The sequence below is a fragment of the Peromyscus maniculatus genome, chromosome 5 (genome assembly GCF_049852395.1).
Source record: "Peromyscus maniculatus bairdii isolate BWxNUB_F1_BW_parent chromosome 5, HU_Pman_BW_mat_3.1, whole genome shotgun sequence".
NCBI lineage: Eukaryota > Metazoa > Chordata > Mammalia > Rodentia > Cricetidae > Peromyscus > Peromyscus maniculatus.
This window is the reverse complement of record NC_134856.1, coordinates 39992797-40007094: the sequence shown is the minus strand read 5'-3', so window position 1 is coordinate 40007094 and position 14298 is coordinate 39992797. Positions and strand designations below refer to the sequence as shown.

The 14298-nt window shown below is 44.9% G+C and overlaps 1 protein-coding gene across 1 annotated transcript; it reads left to right on the top strand.

Moving 5' to 3' along the window:
* Positions 1 to 2283: 2283 nt before the first annotated feature.
* Positions 2284 to 12830, top strand: Tmed6 (transmembrane p24 trafficking protein 6). Its single transcript, XM_042277648.2, has 4 exons — positions 2284 to 2588; positions 5006 to 5132; positions 7171 to 7319; positions 12562 to 12830. Exons 1-4 carry the CDS (start codon positions 2379 to 2381, stop codon positions 12784 to 12786), a joined length of 711 nt encoding a protein of 236 aa, XP_042133582.2. The 5' UTR covers positions 2284 to 2378; the 3' UTR covers positions 12787 to 12830.
* Positions 12831 to 14298: the final 1468 nt, after the last annotated feature.

Below are 14298 nucleotides of genomic sequence, written 5' to 3'. Positions count from 1 at the left end.
GCAGGCATTGCAGCAAAGAGCAGGCATGGCGTCTGGAGCAGGAGCTAAGGGCTCACATCCAAGCACAAGCACCGAGCGGAGAGGGCCGGGCACAATCCTTTAGTCCCAGCACTCGGGAGGCAGAGGCAGGCAGATCTCTGAGTTCAAGACCAGCCTGGTCTACAGAGCGAGTTCTAGGGTAGACCCAGTTTCAAAACGAAGAGAAAAGAAACCTAGGAGAGGCTCATCCCTAGTGACATGCTTCCTCCAGCAAGTCCACACCACCTCATAAGCCTCCCCAAACAGTGCCACCAACTGGGAACCAAGTATTCAAATGCCCGAGACTATCAGGGGGACGTTTACTGCTCACACCACCACCTGAGATAAAAACGTTAAGAAGCCCAGAGGTACCCATCTAAAGTTCTAATACTTGGGATGAGGAGGCAGCAGGATCATAAATGGTAGGCCATCCTGGGCTACACTGTGAGATCCTATTTCACCTGCCCCCATGTTACAGATGTCAGAATTTGGGACCCAACAGCTTGAGAAAACTGTCTTGGAACATAAGGACTCCAGCTATGCCAACTATTTCTGTGGGACCATGAGGTTTGCGTCACTGTCCTCAACTCGAATATAGTAGATGACAGTATCTCCCTGGAGTGCTATTGAGAAGATGAAAGAAAATGGTGGTGAAGTTTCGAGCTCAGTGCCTGTCACAGAGTCAGTGGGTGTTGAAGCCATGAATAGGAGACTGAAGACTGGGATGTGTGACAGTTTTAAGATTGGAATATATAATGGTATTCAAGTGGATGTTGGCAGCCTTTCCCTCCCTGTGGGTGCTGAAGAAGTCATGAAAAAAAGAAGAGAAGGAAGATTTAAACAATATCCTCTTTCAGAGGGTTTTGGAGAGCTTTAGATATAGACCAGTAGGTGGAAATCAGCAGGAGAGGCTCGGCAGAGGGTAGACCACCTTCCTGTTCACTGTCTTAAGTCTGGGTTTCTAGTCCTGTGATAAACACCATGACCAAGAGCAACTTGGGGAGGAAAGAGTTTGTTTGGCTTATGCTTCCACATCACTGTTCATCTTCAGAGGAAGTCAGGACAGGAACTCAAGCAGGGCAGGAATCTGGAGGCAGGAGCTGACGCAGAGGCCGTGGAGGAGTGCTGCTTAGTGGCTTGCTCTCTCTCTCTCTCTTTTTTTTTTTTTTTAGCTTGTGTCAAGTTGACATAAAACTAGCCAACACTTCTTCATATATGAAAACTTTTATGTAGCTGGGCTTGGTGACATGCCTTTAATCTCAGTACTCAGGAGCAGGCAGATCTTGGAGTTCAAGACTAGTCTAGGGGCTAAAGAGAGCAGTGGTTAAGAGCACTGGCTGCTCTTTTGGAGTTCCTAGGTGCAGGAATTGAACCCACATATGGAGGCTCACAAACTTCTATGACTGTAGCCCATGGGATCCAATGCCCTCTTCTGGTGTGCAGTAATCCTCAGTCTAACGAGAGTGAGTTCCTGTCTCCTCACACCTTATATACCTTTCTCTGCCCAGACATCACTTTCTTGGATTAAAGGCTTGTGTGCTTCCCAATACTACGATTAAAGGTGTGCACCACCACAGCCTGGCTCTGTTTCTAGTGTGGCCTTGAAGTTACACAGATCCAGACGGATCCCATCCCCCCCCCCCTCCTGCAGTGAAAGGATTAAGGGTGTGTGCCACCACTGCCTGACCTCTATGTCTAATCTAGTGGCTGGCTCTGTCCTCTGATCCTCAGGCAAGTTTATTAGGGTACACAGTATATCACCACATACATGTAGACACAAGACCCATATACATAAAATAAACCCCTTTAAAAAACAGTCTAGTCTACATAGGACACCCCTGCACCCCATCTTATCCCCAAAAAAAGTGAGAAAAATACCTTTTGTATGCATACAAGTGCTGTGCTTCGCTCTAGCCACAAAATCTGTTGGCCAGATGCTACCCTGGTGTTGAATAGACAGTAAGTGGCACCTAGCCATTTGATATAAGAGAAACCTCACCTCGGCCAGCTTTTGTCAGTATGCGCAATGGCTATAAATTAACTTGCCACACATTTAATCTACAATAGGCAAGAACTGAGAAAACAGCATAAAGAATGGATGGAAACCTCTCTTCTGATACAGTGCCTTTCTAGAACCCATTAACTAGATCCAGCAAGGCACTTTCTTGAGCTGAAAGCAAAATCTATCTGTGAGCCAAGGTGGGGGGGAGGCAGACACAGCACCTGTATTGCAGAGTATCTCTGATGGCCCTGAAATTGGTGCTAACTGTGACTCGTGGGGTTAATGATTAGCCAGATGCGGTCTAATCTTCCCACAGGACTGTGAGCGGTCACCTGCAGAAGAAGTCACAGAAAGCAGCATGTTCCCTTTGCTCCTTGTGGCTAGGCTGATGGTTCTGAGCCTAGTGACTTCTAAGAGCCAGGCAACAGACCCCCTAACTGGCTCTGAGGACCAACCACTCTTCCGTGAAGCTGATCGACATGACTTTGCCATCATGATCCAGCCAGGAGACACAGAATGTTTCTGGCAATTTGCTGAACGGATGGGTTACTTCTACTTCAGCTATGAGGTGCGTGGAGGCCTCTGGCCATCCCTTTGCTAAAGTGAGTCAGGTTTTCGATGGAGCCAAGGCCTGGTTATCTATGATGCTGTGGTTGTTGCTTGTGAACTGCAGTTAGAGGGCAACTCTGGATGAGAGTTGGAGGCTTTAGCATATGAGTTGGGGCTCAAGCATATGGGTCGGTCTAGACCTGGCGACTACAGAAGTGTGCTCAGATCCAAGGGGCAACACCATGCTTCTTCAGGAGAGGCAGCCTCCACCTTTCCTCTGATCTGAGGTGACAGGAGAGCCAATACCTTCTAAAATAGTTACCTGTGCAGCACAGAGTTAGATGGAAAAGTCACATAATAGATTTCAAATGAAACCACTTCAGTCAATGGGATGGGGGCCACACAGTTCTTCCTGCCTCTGTTAACCCCAGCAAACTGGAGAATAACCAGCTCAAAGCTTGTCTGTGCAACCAGACAACACTAGTTCGCTTTTTGTTTTTAAGATTTATTTATTTACTTTATGTATGAGTGCTCTATCTGCATGTACGTCTTTATGCCAGGAGAGGGCATCAGATCTCATTATAGTTGGTTGTGAGCCACCATGTGGTTACTGGAAATTAAACTCAGGATCTCTGGAAGAGCAGCTAAGTGCTCTTAGCCACTGAGCCACCTATTTCTTTTAGGAAGGTACCTATCCCTCGGGCAAGTACACCCAAGAGGTTAATGCCATCTGAAGATTCTGAGGTTAATATTAAAGACAGAGGTACTTTCTTTCTTTCTTTTTTTTTTTTTTTTTAAGTTCTGGAGGCTCTCAGGGAAGACAAGGTCTCATGTAGCCCTGGATATAGCAAGGAGGTGGCCTCACACTTGAGATACAGCCAAGGATGACCCTGAACTGGTGATCTCCCTCCTCCACCTTCCAAGTGCTAGGACTACAGACGCACACCAGCAGGCTTCAGTTCATACCCAGGACCTTGTGTACACTAGGCAGGAGCTGCGCTGAGCTGTAACCTGTCTCTCCTCTGTTTTTATCTTAGAAACCTTTTGGCTTTTTTCTTTTCTTTTTAATTTTTTGAGATAGGATCTCAGTATGTGGGCCTTACTGGGTGAGACTATGCAAGGCTCCTGTGTTTACCAAAGTATGTGCCACCATACCAGCCATAACTTTCTAATATTGATTTACATAGCAGTAAGCTATATTGCTCTTACTCCACTAAAATTAACTTATTCTTTTATTTTTATTTTTAATTTTTTGTTTTTTTGAGACAGGGTTTCTCTGTGTAGCTTTGTGCCTCTCTCACTCTGTAGACCAGGCTGGCCTCAAACTCGCAAAGATTCGCCTGGCTCTGCCTCCCAAGTGCTGGGATTAGAGGCATGTACCACCACTGCCCAGCTTATTTTTTTCTTTTTCTTTCTTTCTTTTTTTTCTTTTCTTTTCTTTCTTTCTTTTTTTTTTTTTTTTTTTTTTTTTTGGTTTTTCGAGACAGGGTTTCTCTGTGTAGCTTTGCGCCTTTCCTGGAACTCATTCTGTAGCCCAGGCTGGCCTCGAACTCACAGAGATCCGCCTGCCTCTGTCTCCCGAGTGCTGGGATTAAAGGCGTTCGCCACCACTGCCCGGCTATTTTTTTATTTTTCAAAACATGATTTCTCTGTGTAGCCCTGGCTATCCTGGAATTGTCTCTACAGGCTGGCCTTGAACTCAAGAGATCTGCCTGCCTCTACCTCCCGAATGCTGAGATCAAAGGTGTGCATCACCACATCCAGCCTAATTTACCAGTCTTTTTTTTTTTGAGACGGCTTTCTCTGTGTAGCTTTTCGCCTTTCCTGGAACTCACTCTATAGCCCAGGCTGGCCTCTAACTCACAGGGATCTGCCTGGCTCTGCCTCCAAAGTTCTGGGATTTAAAGGCATGCCCCACCACCACCCGGCTCCTAATTTACTAGTCTTTTGTGGTTTATGTTATACTAGACCATAGCTGCTACTGAGCTTACTGTGGACAAGTGTCCAGAAGTGCTGCTTGCTTTGGGTAGGGGACTCTCACACAGCAAACACCCAAATCCAGGTCACCCCAGGGAGATCAACCACCCCAGTATCAACCAGGAACCCCACGGGCAGCTGCATATGGCACTGAGCCATCCATACCTGTGTGGCAGGAGAGCTGGTTTCTTCCTTATCAGGGGGATGGTCGGGGTGACTCTGTCCTACAATCTGTGTGTGACACTGAAGAACGCTCAGCGTTGATGTGGCTCCACAACACCAACGTGGTGGCAACTAAAAGAGCCACCTGTTCTGAGCTTCTAGAGGAGGGCTGGGGGGGGGGTGGCCCCACCACACGGACTGCTGTGCTGATGCCGTGGGTGTGCCAGGCTTACCACGTTGCTGGTGTCTGATGACGTAGTAGGGGCCTTTTCTTTCTTTTTTAAATGGTGATGGAAGGTTCAGCTCATTCTCGGGATGTCACAGGACCGCCACATTGCAGTCACGGCACATACTCCACAGGGTTTCCTTATTGACACTTCCCAGGATGTTCGGGGCCAGATTAACTTCGCTACACAAGAGACAGGTCTGTATTCATTCCCAAGGCTATGATAATAATCGTTAAGTTTCTATGAAATTGGATATAAGAGCCGGGCAGTGGTGGCGCACACCTTTAATCCCAGCACTCAGGAGGCAGAGCCAAGCGGATCTCTGTGAGTTCGAGGCCAGCCTGGACTACCAAGTGAGTTCCAGGAAAAGGTGCAAAGCTACACAGAGAAACCCTGTCTCTAAAACCAAAAAAAAAAAAAAAAAAAATTGGATATAAGAGCCGGGTAGTGGTGGCCCACACCTTTGATCACAACACTCAGGAGGCACAGACAGGAGGGAGATCTCTGTGAGTTCGAGGCCAGCCTGATGTACAAAGTGAGTTCCAGGACAGCCAGAACTGTTACACAGAGAAACCCTGTCCCAAAAAGCAAAACAAAACAAAAATAATAAATAATGAAATAAAATAAAAAAAGAAAGAAACTTCAAACTTTCAGTCACCAAGCAGAACACTTTGTAGGGAAATACTCGTTAGGACACTTTTGTCCATAATGTGTCAATTTCTCCTAGGTTTCTTTCTTTTTCTTTTCTTTTTGTTTTGTTTTGTTTTTTAAGACAGGGTTTCTCTGTGTAGTCCTGGCTGTCCTGGAACTCACTTTGTAGACCAGGCTGGCCTCAAACTCATAGATTCACCTGCCTCTGCTTCCCCAATACTGGGATTAAAGGAGTGCGCCACCACTACTGCCCAGCAATTTTTCCTAGTTTCAAGTTCAAGATGTCACCCTCCAGTTCTAATAGCCTACAAAGAATAGGCAAAGACACAATGCTTTCAACTTCAACACATACCTGGGGTGACCCACAGAGGTCTGTAGTCTCAGCACTCAGGAGGCAGAGGCAGGCAGATCCCTGTAAGATTGAGGCCAGCCTGGTTTGAGTTCTATTGCTGTGGCAAAATACCATGACCAAGGCAACTCATAGAAAGCATTTAACTGGGGGCTTGCTTACAGTTTCAGAGGGTATGTCTGTGACCACCGTGGTGGGGAGGAAGGCGGTGGACAGGCAGGCATGGTGCTGGAGCAGTGGCTGAAAGGTTACATCTGACCCACAACCATGAGGCAGAGACTGGGCCTGGTACTGCTTTTGAAACCTCAAAGCCCACCCACAGTGACACACCTCCTCCAGCAAGGCCACACCTCCTAATCCTTCCCAAATAGTTCTCCCAGCTGGGGACCCAGCATTTAAATATAGGAGCCTGTGGGGTCATTCTCATCCAAGCCACCACACTTGTCTTCATAACTACACAGTGAGACCTTATCTCAACACAAAACAAAACCAATTAGTGTTGGAAGAGGAAAAACATTTTGTTGTTGTTTTGTTTTTTTCTTTTCTGGAGGCAGGGTTTCTCTGTGTAGCTTTTTGCCTTTCCTGGAGCTCACTTGGTAGCCCAGGCTGGCCTCTGACTCACAGAGATCCGCTTGGCTCTGCCTTCCAAGTGCTGGGATTAAAGGCGTGCGCCCCCACTGCCCAGCTAGGAAAAACATTTTTGTATCCAGTACAGGAGTTATCATTTAACAAAATGTAATTATAAGTAATTACTGTTAAGAACAGTGACCTTTGTGTCAAAATAGTTCTATTACTTCCTAAACAGGTGCTACTGTAGTTATTTTGAAACCAGGGAACAAACTAGTAGTGGTAGTGAATGACTATCATCCCAGTGTTTCAAAGGCTGAGGCATGAGAATTCTGGGTTCAAGGCCAGACTGAGCTACATAGTGAGACCCTGCATCAAATTAAAAAATAAAACAAGCCACGCAGTGGTAGCAAATGCCTTTAATCCCAGCATTTGGGAGGCAGAGGCAGGTGGATCTCTGTGAGTTCAAGGTCAGTCTGGTCTACAGAAGGAGTTCCAGGACAGCGAGAACTACACAGAGAAACCCTGTCTTGAACCACACACCACACCCCCACAAAACAAACAAACAAACAAACAAATAAAACAAACTGGTGAACAGCTGTCTAGGGGAACCTTAAGACAGGGTGGGACACCTAAAACATGGTAATAAGATCTAGGAATTCCCACAGGTTACTATCAGCTTTGTCTAAAAAATGAGCACAATCGCTTCAGTTCTATACAAGTATATCTCAACTTTGGAGTCTTCTACGAAGGACCTGAAATGGATCACAAAGAGAACCAAAGGAAACAGCTGAACGACACTCTGGATGCCATTGAGGTAATGGGCTTAGCATCCTGGGGGTGGAGCCTGAATGCTGACTCAGGATAGAAACCACAGGAGTGGAACAATCCAATGCAGCATGCAGCATGCAGCATGCAGCATGGAGCTCCCGTTACAGCTCCATCTAGCCCACTGCCTGTTTTCATATGTATTCACAAGGTTGGGCAGCTACCCAGTACCTAAAGCACAACAATCTCATGCACTCTAGAGAAACTCTATGCACATCCTGCCTGCCTGCATTCCCTCCAGCATCTCCCAATGCTAGTAGAATCACTGTTGCACTGTTCCTATAGGTTTTCTGTTTGAAATTTTATGTAAACATGTGACTTTGTGGCGGCTTCTTTCACAAAGCATGGCTTTTGTTTGAGACAAGGTCTTACTATGCCTTGAACTTACAGAGCTCCATCCATCTCTTTAGTGCTGAGACTAAAGGCATGTGCCACCATGCCCAGCTTGATTATTTATTTATTTAGTTATTTTTTTTGAGACAGGGTTTCTCTGTGTAACAGCTCTGACTGTCTTGGAACTTGCTTTGTAGGCTAGGCTGGCTTCGAACTCACAGAGATCTGCCTGCCTCTGCCTCCCAAGTGCAGTAATTAAAGGCGTGCACCACCACTACCCCATTTTGATTACTTAAAAACAAACACACCAAAAAACAGGTCTCACAGGCAGAGGCAGACAGATCTCTGAGTCTGAGCTAGCCTACAGAGCAAGTTACAGGACAACTGGAGATATGTAGATAGACTGTCTTTACATGCTTATTGACCATTTTGTAGATCTTGGAGAAATGTCTATTCAGATCCTTTGCTCAGGGCTGGGGCTGTAACTCCGTGCTAGCTGGCCCTTGCCCAGTATGTACAAGCACCAGCAGCACACATGGCCTCCCTCGGACATGTGATCTGCACACGTCTTCTCCCACCACTTTGTCTCCTTGGCACACAGAAGCTTGTGTTCTGTAAACCTAAATCTTATTGGAACAGAGCCACATTCGCTTGACAGTTACACATCATTTATGACTGCTTTGGGGCTATAATGGAAAAATTTAGTACTTGCAAGACACATCGATGTAGCATGAATCTTAAAAGTTCTTATTAATAAAATCAAACCCGAGGCGAGTTATTGGGGTCCATGCTGGTAGATCAGAGAGACAGAATAAGCCACAACTATCTCACCTTGCCAATTCCTCAGCTGGTCCTGTTTCCTCCGACTGGAAGCTTCTGTGTCCTCATCCCAATGGCTCTCAGCTGAATTGCTGCTTAAAAGCCTGAATGCTGAACCAGCCAAAATCTTCTAGTTTCTGGTCCTCACGCCTTATATATCTTTCTACTTTCTACCACCACTTCCTGGGATTAAAGGCTGGCTTTCTGGGATTAAAGGTGTGTGTCACCATGCTTGGCTATTTCCAATGTGGCCTTGAACTCACAGAGATCCAGAGGGATTTCTATCTCTGGAATGCTAGGATTAAAGGCGTGTGCTATTACTGACTAACTAGTGGCTTGTCTGTTCTCTGACCCCAGGTAAGTTTATTAAGGTACACAATATTTTGGTGAACACAATACCACTACATCTCCTCTCTTTTTGTCTAAAATTAAAAAAGCTTATAACTAATACAAGAAAAACTATCCAATAAGCATATACAATATATACAGCCAAAATTACATTAATGATGTCTAGTCCATTAACATTTTTCAGATAAAAAACTCCATTATATATATTAACAGTGTCCAGTCCAGTAACATCTGATAAACTCAGACCAAAAAATTTTCATTACTTATCTTATTTAAAACAAGTAGTTCCTTTTTAAAAGTAGATTCCATAATCTCCCTTTTTACTTTATCATATCCATATTTTCTCTTCTTTCTTTTCATAATAGATTCAGTAGTCTACCTTTTGTCATTTTTATATCTTCCCCTTTTTCTTCAGTGTAGATTCAATGATCCACCTATTTATCCTATTATTTCTTTATCTTTTTTCTCAGAGTAGATTCGATGATCTATCTCATATCTATATTCTCTTTTTCTTTTTGCTTTCTAGGGGTGAAGATATCTTTAGGGAATCTTGAAAAGAAAATTTTGGGGTTAATCATCAAGTCCTGTATCGTTTGTCCAGTCTCTGGATAATAGGAAAGTTCAGGGCTTGTTTCAAGTCCTTGTTTGAGTAGTCTGTCCTTTGTTGATCTACATTCGTTGGTCCAGTGTTTTCCCTTACCACACCTTCTGCATACTCCAGAAGGAAGGGGCATTCTGTTGCCATTGTTCCTTGAAGAAACATTGTTTCTGGAAATGACCTGTCTACAGTCCCTTTTCAAATGTCCTTGCTTTCCACATCCAAAACATCTAACACTCCTCAAACCTTTTGAAATTACTTCTCCTACCCATGTATCATCATGCTCATCAGCTTCAACATTAATTGTTTCTCTAATCCAATCTTCCATAGGTGCAGATCTTGCCCTTAATGGCCTGATTATTCTTTTGCATGCTGCATTCGCATTCTCAAAGGCCAAAGATTCAATTATTGCCTTACCAGCTTCTGAATCCGAGACCGTTCTCTTTACTGCTGAAGCCAGTCTTTGTAAAAAATCTGTAAAAGACTCTTTTGGGCCTTGCTTCACCTTTGTAAATGACTCAGATTTTTTTCCTGGTTCCTCAACTTTGTCCCATGCATTCAAGGCTGCCGTTTGACATAAAATTAGGGTTTGGACATCATATAAACATTGTGCTTGTGCTGAAGCATATTGGCCTTCGCCCATAAGCTGATCCTGGCAAACTTGTACTCCTTTATCCCTCCATTGTTTTTCTATGTTTTTAGCCTCCTCCTTAAACCAAGTCAGAAATTGAAGTCTCTGGCTGGGTTCCAGAACACCTTGTGCGAGGTCCCGCCAGTCCTGTGGTACTATCCTATTATATGTTGACCAAGTGTTTAACATTTGCTTTACATATGGGGAATGCATGCCATAAGATACTATTGCCTCCTTAAACCTTTTTAAATCCAACATTTCAATTGGAGCCCAAGTATTTTGTGTAGCCATTTGATCAGGCATCTGCTGTACTGTTACAGGATAAATTAAGGGTGACTGTGTGAAAACAGGCTTTCTTTCTGCAACCTTATGATCCCGACTTGAAACAACTTCACTGTTAATTTCTTCTGTCTGAATTTTTACAGGTTTAACAAGTTCTTCTAACGCTGTTATCCTGGCACTTAAATTGACTATCTTTTTAAATATTAAAATGTGGATTATTATAGTTATGAGGTGCATAATTCCACCAATACTAATATTATATAGTTGTTCCATTGCCAGACTGCCTAAAATTTCGAACAAAAACCAATTTTCTTCCAATGTACACATAAAACCCATTTGTTTTTTAATGTGGAAAAAAATTCTCTTTTAGATAGTTTCCTTTAAAATATCTGATATATTATGACTTACCAAATCTGCGTAGAACAGTAGAAATCCGAGGGGATTTTCAAAGCAGCCACCTAGTGTCCCAGGTGTAAATCCAGAGAGAGAGAGAGAGAGAGAGAGAGAGAGAGAGAGAGAGAGAGAGAACGCACAAGAAAGCGTAGCCGGCTAAAGCTTAAATGCAGCCACGTGTTCCCTCTTGTGCCGAGTCAAGGCTTGGGTCTGGCTTCCTTAAGCTCCGACCACCATGTGCTTTGGCTTTACAGGCAGGGCCCTGTTCGGCAGGGCAGGTCTGAGTTGTTTGTAGCACCGGCTTTAGGCAAGCTGCTCACAGACCTAGGCCCGGGCTAGAAGTTGCTACCCGGACTAGGACGCCAGCAGCTCGGACTAAGAAGCCGATCGCCGCCGGCCGCCGTGTGCCGCCGCTGTCGCCGCCGCCGCGGGCCGCCTGCCGCCCTTGCGGGAAAGCGGACCTGCCGCCAAGCCAAGCAGTTTTTAATGGATTCTTGTCACGTTGGGCGCCAGATGTAGCATGAATCTTAAAAGTTCTTATTAATAAAATCAAACCCGAGGCGAGTTATTGGGGTCCATGCTGGTAGATCAGAGAGACAGAATAAGCCACAACTATCTCACCTTGCCAATTCCTCAGCTGGTCCTGTTTCCTCCGACTGGAAGCTTCTGTGTCCTCATCCCAATGGCTCTCAGCTGAATTGCTGCTTAAAAGCCTGAATGCTGAACCAGCCAAAATCTTCTAGTTTCTGGTCCTCACGCCTTATATATCTTTCTACTTTCTACCACCACTTCCTGGGATTAAAGGCTGGCTTTCTGGGATTAAAGGTGTGTGTCACCATGCTTGGCTATTTCCAATGTGGCCTTGAACTCACAGAGATCCAGAGGGATTTCTATCTCTGGAATGCTAGGATTAAAGGCGTGTGCTATTACTGACTAACTAGTGGCTTGTCTGTTCTCTGACCCCAGGTAAGTTTATTAAGGTACACAATATTTTGGTGAACACAATACCACTACATATCTCGCCAGAGGTATTTCTTTATAAGCCTAACAGTTTGTAGGGAGAAGACATCAGTTAGGGTAATGACAGGCTGAGCATACATCTTTTTTTTTTTTTAAATAATTTATTTATCTTTGTGTGCATTGGTGTTTTGCCTGCATGTGTCTGTGTGAGGGTGTCAGATCTTGGAATTACGGACAGTTGTGAGCTGCCATATGGGTGCTGGGAATTGAACCCAGGTCCTCTGGAAGAGTAGTCGGTGTTCTTAACTGCTGAGCCATCTCTCCAGCCCCAGTATACATCTTAATCTATTGTTCTACAACTATTTCTGGTACCGATAGGGACTTATACTCGTAACCTCAACAGAACAGATCAGGAATTCAAAGTTATCCTTGGCTACACAGAGTCTGAGCTCAATAAGAATGTTTACCTCAAATGTGCAAGGCTGTGTTTAAGGTGCTGAGTTTTCTGGGTAGTAGGCAATCCTTCTTACTACTGAGGTACATCCCAAGCCCCCACCCACACCTCCCAACTTTAAAACTACCCCAGCAAAGTTTTGCAAATACAGCCAAAGTACCATTTTTTTTTTTCTTTCGGTTTTTTTCAAGACAGAGTTTCTCTGTGTAACAGCTCTGGCTATCCTGGATCTGGCCTTGAACTCACAGATATCCACCTGCCTCTGCCTCCCAAGTGCTGGGATTAAAGGAGTGTGTTCTTTATTATCAACTGCTCTGGCGCTATGGATGTCAGAATCATGAGTAATAGGACTTGGGAACTTAGTGCAAGGGAGGCCCGGCTAGCAGCCAACGCAGCTTTCCTCTTTCCCACAGCACAGTACACGGAAGGTACAGAACAATGTTTTTCACATGTGGCGCTACTACAACTTTGCCAGGATGAGGAAAGTGGCTGATTTTTTCCTTCTCCAGTCCAACTACACCTATGTGAACTGGTGGTCCGCAGCTCAGAGCCTTGCCATTGTTCTTTCTGGGATCCTTCAGCTGTATTTCTTGAAACGCCTTTTCACTGTCTCAACTAACACAAAGCCAAGATGCTAATACACAGCATCTTCATCAAAGCTTTGATCAAATCAGCTTTTTTTTTGGGGGGGTGGGGGTGGAGGTGGAAGTCAATTTAAACCCTATTTGTGTTCATCAATAAATGCAAATGGCAATAATAAAAAGAGTGCTGGTGCTGATTATTCTAAAATATGTATTAAGTGCTAAACTAAAATACCATTTTTTGAGACAGGGTTCCAACATGTAGCCTTGGCTAGCCTAGAACTTGCTGTGTAGATCCAGCTGGCCTCAAACTCCAGAGATTCACTTGCCTCTGCCTCCCCACTGCTGCCAAGGTGTGTACTACCAGCCCCCACCCCCACCCCCGCCTAAATACCATTCTCTCTACAACTGTCCCTTCCCTCACGGACTCCACTTAGAAGATAACAGAAGAGCCTGGAAGGGGGTTCTGAAGATGTACCCCAGTTTCCGAGTACCCGCCTTGCCCGCAGCAGCTTTGCCTTTGATCCTTAGCACCCCCACATTAATCAGAGTGGTAGCACACAGGTCTGAACCCGAGCACTCCAGAGGTGGAAGCACTAAGATCAGCTTCAGCCAGTTCAAGACCCTATCTCAAAGTAAGTTAGAACGCTCTGAAGGAAGAGTTGAAAACCATGGGACAAAGTCTAATTTTGTTAAGGGTCTTTAAGAATTTTTAATCCGTTGTATAGGGCTGAAAAGGTCAGCATTCCCTCCCTCTACCTTGTCCCAGGGACCGAACTCAACATCAGGCTTGGTGGCCGACGTCCTTATCCACTCTACCAGCCTACTTACTACTGAGCTATCTTGCTGGCCTCACAGTGCCTTTCTGTGGTTCAAAATATTTTTCTTTAAAGGATGTTGTTACCTTTGGAAACTAGGTGTGGTAACAGACTTATAGTACCATCCATCACTTGAGAGGCTGACTAGTGTTTCAGACCAACTTAGATACAATGTGAGAAAATTGTATCTAAAATAAAAAAGATGCTGGGTAGTGGTGACGCACACCTTTAATCCCAGCACTCAGGAGGCAGAGGCAGGTGGATCTCTGTGAGTTCAAGACCAGGACAGCCAGGGCTACACAGAGAAACCGTTTCAAAAAAAAAAAAAAAAAAAAAAAAGATTGTTTTGAGCCCAGAGTGGTTGTTCACCCATTTGATTCCAGCACTTAAGAGGCAGATGGATCTCTGAGTTCAAAGCCAGCCTAGTCTACACAGCAAGTTCCAAGCCTGTCATGGATACATAGTTGAGACCTTGTTTGAATGAAAACAAAAATATCTCAACACAGACAGAGAAGATGGCTCAGAAGTCACGAGCCACTGCTTCGGAGGACAGGACTGTGGTTCCTGACACCCCAACACAGGGCAGCTCGCCATTGCTTTCAACTCCAGCTCCAGGAGTCCAACCCTCTTCTGGCTGAGGACACTTGTATCCGAGTGGAATACACTCATACACACACAGCGTTTCTTTTGAGACAGAGTTTCTCTACATAGCCCTGGCTGTCCTGGAACTCACTGTATAGACTATTGGCTT

What these genes read in the sequence shown, in the direction of transcription:
- Tmed6 (XM_042277648.2), top strand. Translation starts at nt 2,379, where the DNA reads ATGTTCCCTTTGCTCCTTGTGGCTAGGCTGATGGTTCTGAGCCTAGTG. An exon ending in ACTTCTACTTCAGCTATGAG is followed by an intron (nt 2,589 to 5,005) that starts GTGCGTGGAGGC and finishes TGGTGATGGAAG; the next exon opens with GTTCAGCTCATTCTCGGGAT. An exon ending in ACACTCTGGATGCCATTGAG is followed by an intron (nt 7,320 to 12,561) that starts GTAATGGGCTTA and finishes TCTTTCCCACAG; the next exon opens with CACAGTACACGGAAGGTACA.